Source organism: Tachyglossus aculeatus, chromosome 6, assembly GCF_015852505.1.
Source record: "Tachyglossus aculeatus isolate mTacAcu1 chromosome 6, mTacAcu1.pri, whole genome shotgun sequence".
In the NCBI taxonomy this organism is placed as follows: Eukaryota; Metazoa; Chordata; class Mammalia; order Monotremata; family Tachyglossidae; genus Tachyglossus; species Tachyglossus aculeatus.
The window spans coordinates 47,972,749-47,989,193 of record NC_052071.1 but is presented as its reverse complement, the minus strand read 5'-3'; the positions used below and the strand labels follow the sequence as shown (position 1 = coordinate 47,989,193).

Genomic DNA, 16,445 nt, shown 5'->3' with positions numbered 1-16,445 from the left:
TTATTATTAAACATATTCACTGCCCACAAGGAGCTTACAGTCTGGAGGGGAGCTTAGCAGTTGAGAACACTCTTTCCCGGGCTAAGTAAACCCTTCCCCACTGGATCCTTTTAGCTATCGTCTTCTCTTATGTCGCTGTCGTTTCCGACCCATAGCGACACCACTGACACATCTGTCCCACATCACCCCACTCTCCATCTGCAATCGTTCTGATGGTGTATCCTTAGAGTTTTCTTGGTAAAAATCCAGAAGTGGTTTACCATTGCCTTCTTCTGAGCAGTCAACTTGCGTCTCCGCCCTCAACTCTCTCACGTGCCGCTGCTGCCCAGCAACTGTGAGTTTTGACGTGTAGCAGATTGCCTGCCACTTGCTAGCCACCGCCCAAGCTAGGAACGGAATGGGTAGGCCTCTGCTTGACTCTCCCTCCCATAGCCGAGACTGGTAGAGGACTGGAAACTCTCCAGGTGCCACCCTGAGAGGGCCCTCTTAGCTCTAACATTTATTAAATGCTTACCTCATAACAATAATAATAATAATAATGGCATTTATTAAACGCTTACTATGTGCAAAGCACTGTTCTAAGCGCTGGGGAGTTTACAAAGTGATCAGGTTGTCCCACGGGGGGCTCACAGTCTTCATCCCCATTTTACAGATGAGGGAACTGAGGCCCGGAGAAGTGAAGTGACATGCCCAAAGTCACACAGCTGACAAGTGGCGGAGCCGGGATTTGAACCGATGACCTCTGACTCCAAAGCCTGGGCTCTTTCCACTGAGCCATGCCAAGCGTTGTGCTGAACACTGGGCTAGATCTAAGATAATCAGATCAGGCACAGTCCTTGTCCCACTTGAGAAGCAGCATGGTATAGTGGATTGAGCATAGGCCTAGGAGTCAGAAGGTCATGAGTTCTAATCCCGGCTCTTCCACTTGTTTGCTGTGAGATCTTGGGCAAGTCACTTCACTTTTCTGTTCCTCAGTTACCTCCTCTGTAAAATGGCAATTAGAGACTGTGAGCCCTACATGGAATAGGGACTGTGTCCAATTCGGTCTGCTTGTATCCACCCCAGCACTTAGTACAGTGCCTGGCACATAGTAAGTGCTTAACAAATGCCATAATAGAGCACCCCACAGTGTGGCATAGCAGGGATGTGCTAGAAAAATATGAATAGAAGTGTCTGCCAGCTCTGTTATATTGTATATGCTCTCCCAAGCACTTAGTACAGTGCTCTGCACCTGTAAGTGCTCAATAAATAGTATTGATGATGAAGAAGGTGATGACAATGGATTGGTCCAGAAACTTCAACAGTTATGTTCCTTCAAGATGGCACTTTCCCTTCGGGGTCACCCACTGTGTTGTCACTGTTAGTCTTTGCTTCTGACAGCTTTTTGTGGGAGGGAGAGGAATGTGGGATCCCTTACATGGGGAGACTGGGGTCATTGTCCATTGCAGAGCCAATATGGTTGGCACCATCTTCAGAGTCTCCTACCCTATGCCATGCAAAAAGTTTCTGGCAGGAGTTAGGGCAAGGAGTGTGATTGCAGGGGTGCTTCTGGGTGCATTCTGTTGCAGTACACCACATACATTGGCAGATGCTTGGCATTTCTTTATAACAAGACACCCGTGGCCAATATTACTGCCCTGAGGTAGCCCTATTGGCGGTTGAACACTTGACAGATTGACTTTCAGAACGAGCGGGTGAGGATCACTTTCGGGTTCAACTGCAAGAATAACAACCAATTTGGAATCATGATGTACCACAATAACCGGCTCATCAAGTCCTATGAGAAGGTGGGATGCCAGTTAAAGGTGAGCGGTGTGAACGTGGCTCGCTAACAAGGTGGGCATTGAAGGGGAGGATAAGAAGAGGGCTTTGAAAAAGAAGCACAAAACTTCCGGAGTATTGCTGCCAGGTTCCTTGGCCTGGCCAGGCTTTTGCTTAAACCAGGCGAGAGTTGGGAGTTGGAGAACTTCTTTCTCCTCTTGATTGGTTGGCTCTTCATCTAGGCATTGAACCCACTGTCCAGTTGAGCAAGAGGTGGGAATGGACCATAGGCCACCTGATGTGACATATCTGATATTAACGCCTTGGTGTGATGACTCAGAATTTAGGAAACTCTTTATATTAGAGCTTTGCAGTCGTTTTGAATAGATAATCCTAATAGCTGCCCTGCTGTTCGCATTGATGAAGGATCTAAGACAAGGAGAAATTAGGAAATAATTTGCCCAGGGTTAGTGGCAAGATTGGGATTCAGGATCCAGGACTCCTATATATCTGGCCTGTTGTTGAGCCTGTCTTGATTTGTCTCACCACCCCTGCTTCCCTAGCCCATAATAATAATAATGATGATAATAATAATAATAATAATAATAATAATGGCATTTGTTAAGCGCTTACTATGTGTGAAGCACTGTTCTAAGCGCGGGGGGGATACAAGGTGATCAGGTTGTCCCACGAGGGGCTCACAGTCTTCATTCCCATTTTACAGATGAGGTAACTGAGGCCCAGAGAAGTTAAGTGACTTGCCCAAAGTTACACAGCTGACAATTGGCGGAGGCAGGATTTGAACCCATGACCTCTGACTCCAAAACCTGTGCTCTTTCCACTGAGCCATGCTGCTTCTCTAATCCATGCTGATGGCCAGGGGCAGGCGAATCATAGCTCATTGTCTTAGGTCTATTGACACTGCAAGTTTTGTTACCTCTACACTTTCAAATGCTAATTAGTAATCACTGTTATATGTGTATAGCAACCCCTTGGGTGGATGTTTGACAGAGCAGGGTAGTTAGTAATTGTGATACGTATTAAACACTTACTATGTACCAGACACTGTACTAAGCCCTGGGATAGCTACACAGTAATCAGGTCCAATGCAGTCCCTATCCCCCTTGGGGCTCACAGTAGAAATAGGAGGGAGAACAGGTATTGAAACTCCATTTTACAGCTAAGGAAACTGAGAGACCAAGGAGTGAACTGACTTCCTTGAGGTCGCACAGCAGGTAAGTGGCAGAACCTTTGATTAAAACCTAGGTCTGTGCTCTTTCCATGAGGCCATGCTGCTCCCCTGAGTTCTCCAAGCCTCTACTCGTGGGAAAGGTTCTGGCCAGAGCCACTTTGGTTATATTTATTTTACCCGTGCATCATCATCATCAGCATCAATCGTATTTATTGAGCGCTTACTATGTGCAGAGCACTGTACTAAGCGCTTGGGAAGTACAAATTGGCAACATATAGAGACAGTGGGCTCACAGTCTAAAAGGGGAAGACAGAGAACAAAACCAAACATACTAACAAAATAAAATAAATAGAATAGATATGTACAAGTAAAATAAATAAATAAATAAATAGAGTAATAAATATGTGCAGTGTTGGTGGACTCAAAGATGGTGACGAGATCTCCAATTCCAGGGGCTGGCATCTTTTATTTCCACAGGAGGGCCAGGATGGGCCTGAGCTTAGGCCTACTTGGTGAAATCAAGCCCGGGGGAATCGATCAACCAATCAGTCCATCAATGGTATTAACTGAGCGCTTACTGTGTGCAGAGCTCTGTACTAAGCACTTCGGAGAGTGCAGTACAACAGTGTTGGTGGATACGTTCCCTGCCCACAATGAGCTTTCACTTACTGTGTGCAGAGCTGGAGTTGGTAGACATGATCCCTGCTTACAGTGAGCCTTAAGTCTGCAGAGGGAAAGTCCCAGGATAGCTGTTGCCTGGGGTGGGGATGCCAACATTTCGGGGTGCCCTGTTGGGTTGGCTGGCCTTGAGGTGTCTTAGCAGTCTTAAAGTTTCTTCCAGGTAGGGTGTGGTTTTCGCCTCCTTAGGCCTCTCCAACTGATCTCTGGAAGCACATTTCAAGTGTGTCTCTGTGGGAGCCAAGAAGGTTCATTCAGTAAAGTACCGTGGTTAACAAAGGACAGCCACCATGCTTCAAGTTATTTGTTACTACAATCCAGCTGCTAAAGGAACTTCTTTCTTCCTTTCCAAGCCGTCAGCTCCGGGAGATGGGGTAGGAGTGATTGGAGTCATCGAGTGCAATTTCCTGAAACCCGCCCACAATAAGCAGGATTTTGAGTACACCAAGGAATACCGGTGAGTGACATCATCCCACAGTTTTTGAGGTGAAGGTGGGGGTTTATGTTCCAGGGCTTGGACCTGAACACCCCGACCCAGTTCAGAATGGAGTCCTGTCGCAGTACCACAAGAGTGAATATTCTGCTGGCACCACCTGTAGCTTTTTTTCCCTTTTTTAATTTGTATTTGTTAAGCGCTTACTACGTGTCAGGCACTGTACTAAGCATTGTTGTAGATACAAGCTAATCAGGTTAGATACAGTCCTTGTCCCACAGTCTTAAACCATTTTACAGAGAAAGTAACTGAAGCACAGAGAAGTTAAGTGTCTTGCCCAAGGTCACACAGCAGACAAGCGGCCAGAGCTGGGATTAGAACCCAGGTCCACTGACTCCCAGGCTGGGGCTCTTTCCACTAGGCTACGCTGCTTCTCCAACCATCTTGGAACTGAGAGGAACATTCAGACGGTGTGTCATTTCAGCCCAGTGCTCCCTCTCACTTTATTTTTGAAGTTCAGTTCTCTCTTCAAGCCACTTAATCTTCAAAAAGATGGCAGACCAGGCAGGGGAAGTGAAGGGTGGGAGTGGTAGGGAGAGAAGCTTGGATGGAGCAGAAGGACAGACAAGATTTGGTTTGAGTGAAGGAGTCTGAGGGTATATCAGGTCAAGACCCAGAGCTTGAAGTTAGATGTAGTAGTAGTAATCGTATTTAATATTTATTTAGCACTTACTGTGTGCAGAACATTGTACTAAGTGCTGGAAAAGAACACACAGGTGGGAATTAGACATGGTCCCTGTCCCTCAGAGGGCTCACATTAATGCAGAGCAATGTGTGAGGAAAGGATTCGACAGACACAGGTAGCCTCATGCTGTGGTAATAAAGCAACCTGTGAACAAGATGACTTTGTAGACAAGATGACTTTGTTGAAAAGCCCTGAGGAAATTTAGTGGGGGCAACAATGTGATAAACATTAAAAATGCAAGTCAGTGATAAGGTATCACCCCTAGCTTGCCAGCTGTAGGGGAGAGAAGAGGAGTGTTGTAATTAATGGAGAAAGATAGTGCAAGGGTCACCTTTTTGTTAATAGGAATCCACAGGTGCTCGGCTGGAGGGAAGGTGAGAACGGGAAGAAATATTGTGGGTGACACTTTGGACAAATTGTCTGAACCAGCATCTCAAACTCTGGGGCTACCTGCTTCTCTCCCCCTTTTCTCTTCAAATTGCTTATTCTAAATGTTTATTTCTAATTAGAAAAAGTCTGGTAAATTAGTGAAGCAAGAGAAGGGAGCTTCCGTCTGCAGCTGGGTTTTTGAGCAGGAAGTGGGTAACGAGAGTGGAGAACCGAAAGGTAGAAGTGCAGGAAGTCTTCTCACTTATTGGGTGGGTTGCCTCTGTTGTCCCCCAGCTTCTACCCTAAGCCTTGGAGACAACAAAGCGCCCTTGTTCCTGAAGGATTAGAGAATCAGAGTTTCTGGGACACAGGGACATAATGTTTGGGTGAAAGCCCAAAGTTAATTTCAGGGAGATTGGTCCATGGCCAGCATTGAGCTCCTCAATTTCAGGGTGACTTGGTAACCACACATCCTCCTCCACACCTCCTTGTAGGGAGTTGGCCTCCTAAATGTGAGCCTGCTGTAATTAGCTAAAAACTGACTGATGCTTGATGGAGGCATTTGATCCGAGCCAGAATCTGGGTGGGACCCCTGGGATCTTTGAGTGACTTTTCGGATTGGCTTTGGAATGGTGCAGACCTAAAGTATACGCTCAATCCCACCTATTCTTACTGTTAGTTTTATGGGACTGGTCTTTCAACCACCGCCTGCTTACTGTTAGGTTTATGGGACTCTAATGCGGGTCTTTCGACCACCGCCTGACATCACCGTTTCAGCTCCCCCCGACCTAGAAAATGGGTAACAACACTAGCCCTTTTTTGACTCATAGTGGTTTGAGAGGATGAACTGAATGATTGTAAAATGCTTAAAGTGCTATAAATAACCGCTTGAATGTTAGCCAGCCCCTCTCATTAGACTTCGGTGGAGTAAGTGGCCATCCCATTGACCAGGTATGGAATTTCTCACGTGGACAGGGTTTTACAGATATCATAGCGCCAATCTCCCTTCCCAAACCAGAGCTAGTTCAATCGCAGGCACGTAGTAGTGGCTTAATGAATATTAGTTGTCATCAGCCAAGGAATCAGTAGTACTTGTTGAACACTTTTTTTGTTTTAAATTGTAAGTATTAAGCACTTACTATGTGCTGGGCACTCTACTAAATGCTGGGGAAAATACAAGATCATCAGATTGGACACCTTCCATGTTCCACGTGGGGCTCACAGTCTTAATCCCCATTTTCCAGAGGAGGCAACCGTGGTAGCTTGGCCTGGTGGATACAGACCTGGCCTAGGAGTCAGAAAGACCTAGGTTCTAATCCAAGCTCCTCCACTTGTCTGCTGTGTGACCTTGGTCAAGTCACTTCACTTCTGTGCCTCATTTACTTCATCTGCAAGATGGGGATTAAGAATATGAGCCGCTGTGGGATGTAGACTGAGTCCAACCTTGTATCTACCAGTGCCTGGCACATATTAAGCACTTAACAAATACCATTTAAAAAAAAAAAGAGGTTCTGAGAAGTTAAGTGACTTGTCCAAGACACACAACAGACATGTGGTGGAGCCAGGATTAGAAACCAGTTGTGCTTGCTCTGTGCAGAGCACCATACTAAGCACTTGGTAGAGTACAACGGAGCTAGGAGATATGATCCTCACCCCAAAGGGCCTGAGCCCATTCGCAGAACTTTACACAACTCTGGTTCTATACATCGTTACCTATATCTGCCCCCAACAAAACCTCCTGTGTGTCGCTGACTGCACTGCCGTTACAGTTCCTGCCCTCAGTGCAGCTTTTAAACTTAGGTGGTGAAGAAGGTTCATATTGATTTGGAGTATGGGATTTGGCAAAGGCAAATTTGAATTTCTAGTCCAGGGAGGACATCTAAGGCTCCAGATTTCGAGACGCCGGGACTCCTTCGAAGAGACCAGGGAGAGGGAAGGCACTAGCGGAGTCTCTCCTTGAATCAATCAATTGATCAATCAATCAGTGGTATTTATTGAGCGCTTACTGTGTTCAGAGCACTGTACTAAGCGCTCGGAACGATGTAACCAGATGTTGAACCGTGACGGGCTGCTCTCCCTAACTCTTCCCTGCAGGTTAACGATCGCTGCCCTCGGCCAGAAACTTAATGCTTATTGGAGGGAGAAGGCATCTCTGGAGGACTCGCAGAGTTCAGCTCCTGCCAGGCCGAGAATGTGAGTGAGAACTGCGGGCCACCAGAGGGAAATGCGCAGGCCTGGAGTTGGGCTGGGTGTGATTGACTTTTTTACACACCAGGAAATGGGACTGGAGGTTTGAGACCACAAACGAGACCTACTCTCCATGTCACTGTTCTGCCTCGATATTTGCCATCTGAGACCACAGGTGCAATCGGTGGGGTCAGTTTATTGGGCCTGTTGCCTCCCCTGCCCCAGATTAGTGGTAGGGGATGCAGCCATTGACTTCAGAGGCAGGGGGATAGAGGATTGAGAACAACAACGCTGTGGGAAAGCAACAGCCCCCCACCCCTGACTGCATCAAGGGTATGGTCGAAGGCTGGGCCAGGATAAATGTTGTTTCTGGACTAGGGGTACAGGAGTCCCCTGCTTTAGAACAGAGTTTCTCTCCAGTGATTTCTGCAATCCCCCCAACTTCCACCTTGCCAAGACCTTGGGCCAGAAGTGTAGACCAGGTAGAAAAAACTGAAGTACTTTCTGTATTCCACTTCAAAACCACTGTGAAACTTCATGGCCTCTTGACTGTTTCCTATAGATTAGAACAAAGGTTCATTTTGCTTCCTTGGCCTGTATCTGGGCTGCCCCATGGAATCTGGGAAGATTGGGGTGTCTTTGTTTAGGTTTTTTTTTTCCAAAATGAAGTTGGGCTGGGGAGGAGCAAAATGCCAAAACTCCTCACAGGCAAACTCCTTCGAGTCTGGATTTCAGCCACGATGGAGGAAGTCAGAGTCTGCGTGATGTTTTCACAGCTCTTAAACAGGAGGCCGGGAGGAAATGAGATGATAAATGTGAAAGTGCCTTGAGCGCCTTGCAAGGAGAGCACTCCACAAACATTCATTCATTCGTATTTATTGAGCACTTATTGTGTGCAGAGCACTGTACTAAGTGCTTGGGAGAGTACACTACAACAGCATCAGAGAGTATTATTCGCCAGGGCTCCTCTCACTGTATTAAGTGCTCTTGTTTATTATTAATCAATCAATGGTATTTATTTGAGCTCTTACTGTGTGCAGAGCACTATACTAAGAATTTGGGAGCGTACAATATACGTTCCTGCCACCAATGAGCTCACAGTCTGGAGTCTATTATTTTCATTGTCTTATTTTTCAGCCCATATTCTACTGGGTCCTCCAGCTTGGAGCCTCCTTAATTCAGCTGGTGGACCAGAGTTATACAGAGTCAGTATGGGAATGATAGCAATATATTTTGCTCACTGCTGGCTGCCGAACATTTCCTAGATAAAGGTCCGGTCTCTGTCTTCAAGAAATGTCCATTGTGAAATACAGCATGACCCTAATAATAAGGTGGTATTTGTTAAGCAGTTACTATGTGCCAAGCACTTTTCTAAGCACTAGGGGAGATACAAGGTAATCAGGTCGTTGCACGAGAGACTAATAGTCTTAATCCTCATTTTACAGATGAGGTAACTGAGGCACTGAGAAGTAGATTGACTTGCCCAAAGTCACACAGCTGACAAGTGGCGGAGCCAGGGTTAGAACCCGCGACCTTTGACTCCCAAGCCTGTGTTCTTTCTGCTGAGCCACACTGTCATGAGGACCTACAAACCCCGCTTTTCTCTCCCGCTCCGTGCAGGGAGACCCCTGACCAGACATGGGTGCAGTGCGAGGAGTGCTTGAAGTGGAGGAAGCTTCCCAAAAAGGTGGATCCAACATCACTACCGGAGAAATGGTTCTGTTGCCTCAATCCTCACCCGAGATACAGGTAAGGATATTGTCTGGCCCGGGCCCAAGTTGTGGACCAGAACAGAGAATCTCAGATTGCTGGTCCAAATTGGACCTTCTGAAGCGACCCTGAAATTGAGAGAATTTCTGAGGGGGGGGTTAGGGATGAACCCGATTCATAAGTGTGCAAGCTTTTTTTTTAATGGTATTTGTTATGCGCTTATTATGTGTCAAGAACTATTCTAAGTGCTGGGGTACATACAAGTTGGTCAGGCCAGATACAGTCCATAACCCACATGGGGCTCACTGTCTAAGTAGGAGAGAACACAGAAATTGAATATCCATTGTGCAATTGAGGAACTGAGGCTGGGAAAAGTTAAGTGACTTGCCCAAAGTCACATAGCAGGCGGATCTGAGGGTTAGAACCCAGATTCTCTGGTTCCCAAGCCTGTGCTTTATCCACTAGGCCATGCTGCTTCCCACATTCCTTTTAACACACTGCTTGGTCATGTCCAAGTCCTACAGTTTTTTATTAGGGTATTAGTTAAGCACTTACGATGTGCCAGGCGCTGTTCTAAGTACTGGGGTAGATACAAACTAATCAGGTTTGACACATACCCTGTCTCATATGGAGCTCACAGTCTTAATCCCGATTTTACAGCTGAGGTAACTGAGACACAGAGAAGTTAGGTGATTTGCCCAAGGTCACACAGCAGGCAAGTGGCAGATCAGGGATTAGAACCCAGGTTCTTCTGCCTCCGAGGCCCATGCCCTGTCTATTAGGCCACACTGCTTCTCTGCCATCTTGGCCCTTAGGGGACTGGTAATAATAATAATTGTATTATTAAGTGCTCACTATGTACCAGGCACTGTTCTAAGCCATGGGATGGATACAAGCAAATCATATTGGACGCAGTCTCTGTCCTACATGGAGCTCACAGTCTTAATCCCGATTTTACAGATGAGCTAACTGAGGCACCGAGAAGTTTCTTTGTTCTATCCACTATGCTATGCCGTTTCCCCTGGTATGAACCAACAGGGTTTGAACCAACAGGGTTTGCAAATGGGACTGAGTTCCTGGATGCTCCAGTTGGGACCCCCAGTTCTGCTGCTGGCTCCCTGAATAATGCAGGAGATGGAACCTTCCCCCTACCTCTTGTGCTGAAGTAAAACTAGAGTCCTTCAGTTGAGCATTTTAAAGGCCCAGAATCATAGCTGAGGAATACAGAGGGGACAGGTTGGATTTGTTTTTCCTTTTGGCCTCAGACCCAATTTTATATTTCCCCTTTTTGGTTTCTGTATCTAAATATTCTCTCCTGTCTTGCTCCCTAGCAAGTATTTCCCCTTCCCAGCTTCTCTCTCCCAACCACCAGTAAATCCATCTCTGTTCCCATCCACTCCAAGTGGATCCCTCCTTCCACCTTTCCTTTCTCTTCCTTCTCCCCTTTGTCCCAAACCCTGCTTGGTGCTTTCCCTGGGGCTCTTGAGGCCCCCTGTGTGGTTATGAGGACCCCTGGGTGCTGGACCCCATCTTGGGAAACATTTTTTAGAAGCCAGAGAATCCTGCAAACAGACCCCTCCTCCCAGCCCCCAATCTGCAGAGTGACCTTAACCATACCTCTCCTTGGCCTGTAGGTACTCTTTGTTTTGATAGGGATAGTGTTACCTGAGGACAGAGTGTAATAATAATAAGGATGATGATATCTGTTAAGCGCTTACTGTGTGCCAGGCACTGTACTAAGCATTGGGGTGGATACAAGCAAACCAAGATGGACACAGTCCCTCTCCCATTTGGGGCTCAAGTCTCAATCCCCCTTTTACAGATGAGGCACAGAGGAGTGAAGTGACTTACCCAAGGCCACACAGCAGACAAGTGGCGGATCCAGGATCCAGGATTAGAACCCATGACCTTCTGACTCCAAGTCCTGTGCTCTACCCATTACTCTATGAGCTCAGGGATTAGTTTCCTAACTGCCTCTTACATCATCATCATCAATCATCAATCGTATTTATTGAGCGCTTACTATGTGCAGAGCACTGTACTAAGCGCTTGGGAAGTACAAATTGGAAACATATAGAGACAGTCCCTACCCAACAGTGGGCTCACAGTCTAAAAGGGGGAGACAGAGAACAAAACCAAACATACTAACAAAATGAAATAAATAGAATAGATATGTACAAGTAAAATAAATAAATAAATAGAGTAATGAATATGTACAAACATATATACATATATACAGGTGCTGTGGGGAAGGGAAGGAGGTAAGATGGGGGGGATGGAGAGGGGGACGAGGGGGAGAGGAAGGAAGGGGCTCAGTCTGGGAAGGCCTCCTGGAGGAGGTGAGCTCTCAGCAGGGCCTTGAAGGGAGGAAGAGAGCTAGCTTGGCGGATGGGCAGAGGGAGGGCATTCCAGGCCCGGGGGATGATGTGGGCCGGGGGTCGATGGCAGGACAGGCGAGAACGAGGTACGGTGAGGAGATTAGCGGCAGAGAAGCAGAGGGTGCGGGCTGGGCTGGAGAAGGAGAGAAGGGAGGTGAGGTAGGAGGGGGCGAGGTGATGGACAGCCTTGAAGCCCAGGGTGAGGAGTTTTACACCAAAGAGTTACTTATATATACATGCAGAGCTTGGCAAATGGCAGATAAGTTTGGTGGCACAGTCAGGGCTGAGACCCTGGAACCCTTTGCACCTCGGGAATCATAAGTCTTTTGTGTCCTTGTTGTGGGGGGAAAACAGGGTGAGGGCATTGTTTTTCAAACTTCCTAATAACCAGCCTCCTTTTTACTCCAGGAACTGTTCAGTCCCAGAGGAACAGGAGCCCAGCGATGAGGAGATAAGTCCCAGCTATGACCGGAAAGCTAGGAAACAGTTAAGTGGGTACTGGTGGCATTCTGGGATGCTAGATGGAAACCTTCCCTTTTCTGGGAATACAGGAGAATGTCGGGAGAGCGGACAAAATAAATATTTTCACCCACTGTGCCTTCCTCACTCCATTCTATCTTCTTCAACAGTGCCAAGCACCCCAGGGGCACTCAGTTTAAGACTTCTGACTCATTGAATGCCTGTATATATGTATATATGTTTGTACATATTTATTACTCTATTTATTTATTTATTTTACTTGTACATATCTAGTCTATTTTATTTTGTTAGTATGTTTGGTTTTGTTCTCTGTCTCCCCCTTTTAGACTGTGAGCCCACTTTTGGGTAGGGACAGTCTCTATATGTTGCCAACTTGTACTTCCCAAGCGCTTAGTACAGTGCTCTGCACACAGTAAGCGCTCAATAAATACGATTGATGATGATGATGATGATTGAACCTTCCTGGGTAGAGGAGGGTGTGTGAGCGATGACCCTCTTGAAGGGAGGCTGGGTCCTGAGAGGCTCACCAGGGGAGCCTCTAGAAGAACTTGGGAAACTCTCGCTTCCTTCCCCTCCTCTTTAGACACTGCTCTCTTCATCCTGGGTGCCCGTGTGGCAGGGCCCCATGAGCAGGAGTGGGATGACCCTCATAGCGGCTTGCCCGAATTGTGAAAGGGTATTTTGTCTCAGGCAAAGAAAGTGGATGAGAGAACTGAGTGCCTCTTGTGTCTTCCCCCCTAGAGAACAGACTCCTGAGAAGAGAAAGAAGTCTTTAGAGAGTGAAAGACACCAGGTGAGAAGTAAGACCTGCATTTCGGCCCCTACCATCGCCTTCTTTTCCTACACGTGAATGGAATAGTTGGAAGAAAGCGGAAGTCTCGGAGGCCACGTGGAGAGGGCAGGCCTTGACCCGCTGTGTTCTCCTACAACACTGACCTTTGGGTTCCAAGGACTCCAGGGAATTCTGTGTGGAGAAAAGAAGAATCAACCCTGTGTTTCCGGGTTGGAACTCATTACTGACTTTGAGGGAAAACCTGCCATGTCAGGTGTAGCAGAGCTCAGGAATATGTTCCTCCTTCCTGCCCTCTCCTCCTGCTGTGGTCCTGTGTAGTGTCTTTCCTGGGACTCAGGGTGCTTAGGGCTCTTCATTCCTCTTGGGAGGAAGAGGTGGCTTCATGCAGCCCTTTTCCTCCCCGCTATCTTCTGCTTTCAGGCTGACTGGCTGTAAAGATTCTGCTGTTTTAAATTTTCAGGAGCACTGTCTCTCGGACGTGGTTGCCCAGGATGGGTACTCCGGGCACCTCTGGACGCCGCAGGGTGTGATCAGGTTGGCCGTTTTTTCAGGGATACTCCCCTCCTGGCAGCCACCACGGCACCCACACCCTCATCTTTCTCATCTGGCCTCTATTTTCTGCATGCTTCTTCCACTCACCTGCTCCCTCTCCCTTTCCCTAGGAGAGCGTATCGTCGCATGCCACAGTCATCTTCCTTGCTGTTCCCTCGGGGAAGGTTAGACCTGGTGGGGATAGGGTCGGTCTCTTCCTCTCTCTCCCATCTTCTGAGATCCCAACATCCTCCAAGCACACATCCATCTTGGCTTGGAAATGGGATGACTATTTGGGATTTTCCCATCCTCATGCCATTTGCCTCCCACTAGCTCTTTGCATTTTCATCATTCGCGTTTCCTTCATGAACCGATCCTGGCCCGAGACCCCAGGTGCGTGTCTACGTTTATGCGGAGAGAAAGCGTGCATTGAGTGTCTTGCATGTATCACTAATGTTAACCAGCATGGAAGCTGTTGCCACGGCGCCCTTTCCCCCTATGCCACCGATACCGGAGGAGTGGAAACCCCAGCTTCAGTCTGAGGCGATGAAGACTTTCTCAGAACTTGGCAGGGATTCAGGGGCTGGGGTTCAGTGTCCGACTGGGATTCAGTAGCCGAGCCAGTGGGAAGCTTGGCATTAATGCCCAGCCGATGAGCTCAATAACTAGAGTTTGGTCAGTCCTGGGCCCCGATGTTTTTTCCTTTTTGTTTTTGTGTGAGAACCAGGTCATTGTTGATTGGGTAACTATTCTTTTCCACCATGCAGAAGGGCTGATTCATCCTTTAGGGCTTAATTTGGGATTATTGAGTTCTTAATAAACCATCCCTTTCCTTGACAGACGTTTGCGGCTTCACCAAAGTCCCCTCGTATGCCAAGAATGGCTCAATCCAGTCATGTCAAGGAAGAAGAGCATGACAGGAGGCCTGGCCCTCCCACTGCACCAACCCTGCTAGAAGAAACCAAAGCTGCCCTTTTGAAGCCTGATGCTTTGGAGCCGATAATTCTACCATTAAGCAGGTGAGTAAGGGGTTGTGTTCAAAAAGCAGCTGCAAAAAAAGTATATTATGTTTTGGGAGGCTGTAATTAACTCTGTGATATAAACCTAATAATTGTCATGGTTTTTCAGTTCTGCATGTTTGCTTTACTTTTGTGCTGCTGATTTTTTTTCCTTGCTGAATTTGTAAGATTTGTATTATCAAAACAATTATTTTGTGGTGACTTACCCCATCGTGAATTAAGATTTTTATAGGTGTTCCGATTTCAGCTTTTGGTTTCCCCTTCCAGGAGAGTGAATGAGAGGTGTCACCAATCCTGGGGATTCCTTAAAGACTTAAAACCAGTGGCGAGAGGAGACAATGAGTGGGACTCTTTGGGAATACAGTGTTTGTAAATGTATGTTGGAAATGTTTCAAATGTTTCGGGGTTCTCTAGTGGTTAGCGAGCTTATTTTGAAACTTCAAGAGACGATCTATTATTGTCATCCTCATTGTTATTATGATTTCTCACGGCTGAGAAGCAGCATGTAGACAAAGGCACTTTCCTCAAGTTGATGTGGATGGCCAGGCCGCCTAGCCTCTGAGACCAAGTGCACTCTTGGCATTCAGTAAATGCGTACTCGCTGTAACAGCTGATCCACAGAGGGTTTCTGAACCTGCTGCCAAACTCTTTCTTTTCTCCTTGTCCGGAGTGAATTCTTCATATAGCCTCCTTCTCATCTGTTCATCTCCAAGCACTATGCCCGCATCATCTTGTGTTGCTCTCAGCACCCATGGGAGAGAAGGGAGCATTCAGCATTATCCCTTCCTGCCTTCGAAGAAGCTCAAAAAGATTTAGACCAATTTTGCCTTTGGAGCTTTGGCTCAGGAACAGAACTCAGGTCTCCTGGAACACCCCTTACCTTTTCCCTAAGCGTTTAATCCAGAATCCTGTGATGTCTCTCCCCGCTTCAGTCTATACTTCACTCTGCTGCCCGGATTATCTTTGTACAGAAATGCTCTGGGCATGTCACTCCCCTCAAAAATCTCAGTGGTTGCCTGTCAACCTACGAATCAAGCAAAAACTCCTCACTCTCATCGTCAAGGCTGTCCATCCCCTCGCCCCCTCCTACCTCACCTCCCTTCTCTCCTTCTATAGCCCAGCCCGCACCCTCTGCTCCTCTGCTGCTAACCTCCTCACTGTACCTCGTTCTCACCTGTCCCGTCTTCAACCCCCGGCCCACATCCTCCCCCTGGCCTGGAATGCCCTCCCTCCACACATCCGCCAAGCTAGCTCTCTTCCTTCCTTCAAAGCCCTACTGAGAGCTCACCTCCTCCAGGAGGCCTTCCCAGACTGAGCTCCCCTTTTCCTCACCTCCTCCCCATCCCCCCCTGCCCTAAGGTCACACAGAAAAAGTGGAGGAGCTGGGATTGAAACCCAGGTTTTTATCCCAGTTCTGCAAAATGGGGATTAATTCATTCGTTCATTTAATCATATTTATTGAGCACTTACTGTGTGCAGAGCAGTGTACTAAGCGCTTGGAAAGTACAATTCGGCAACAGATGGAGACAATCCCTACCCAACAGCGGGCTCACAGTCTAGAAGGGGAGACAGACAACAAAACAAGAACCCCTTGTGGGACATGGACTATGTCCTACCTGATTAACGTGTATCTACCCCAGAGTTTAGTACAGTGCTTGGAACAGAGTAAGTGCTTAAAAAATAACATGAAAAAATTAGTGGTATTTATTGAGGGCTTACTGTATGCAGAGCACTGTATTAAATGCCTGGGAGAGGACTATGCAATAGAGTTGATACACATGATTCCTGTTCTTAAGGAGCCTAAAATCTAGAGGAGGATAGGCATTAAAATTTAATATAGATAGAGGAAGCAGCAACGCACAAAGTTGTGTACCTCAGTGCTAAACTGTATATACTACCAAATGACAAGATTTCCAACAATGGGACCCTGAAGCAGCACTGAGGCAAAATTCATCACAGTGTATCTTCACTGGGTAGGGCAGGTGAGGAGAATGAAAGAGAGATTGTAAGAGGGATCATACCTACCAACTCTCTTGTATTGTACTCGCTCAAGCATGTAGTACAGTGTTCTGCACACAGCGCTCAATAAATACCATTGATTGATTGATTGATTGCCGAATCTGCCGCATGGGAACCATGCCCAAGCAAGGAGGATGGACCAGGCTTTGG

The 16,445-nt window shown here is 47.1% G+C and overlaps 1 protein-coding gene and 1 non-coding gene across 2 annotated transcripts in view; one reads left to right on the top strand and one right to left on the bottom strand.

Annotated features, from left to right (window-relative positions):
• MORC4 (MORC family CW-type zinc finger 4) overlaps positions 1–16,445 on the top strand; it is a 55,811-nt gene that overhangs the window by 27,054 nt on the left and 12,312 nt on the right. Inside the window, 7 exon segments of the mRNA XM_038748071.1 lie at positions 1,686–1,805; positions 3,985–4,088; positions 7,273–7,371; positions 8,986–9,114; positions 11,862–11,939; positions 12,675–12,726; positions 14,098–14,276. Of these exon segments, the coding sequence (XP_038603999.1) occupies positions 1,686–1,805; positions 3,985–4,088; positions 7,273–7,371; positions 8,986–9,114; positions 11,862–11,939; positions 12,675–12,726; positions 14,098–14,276 (761 nt within the window).
• On the bottom strand, positions 345–482 carry LOC119930223. Its single transcript, XR_005451710.1, has one exon. It is a non-coding gene; the product is annotated as a small nucleolar RNA SNORA7 (small nucleolar RNA).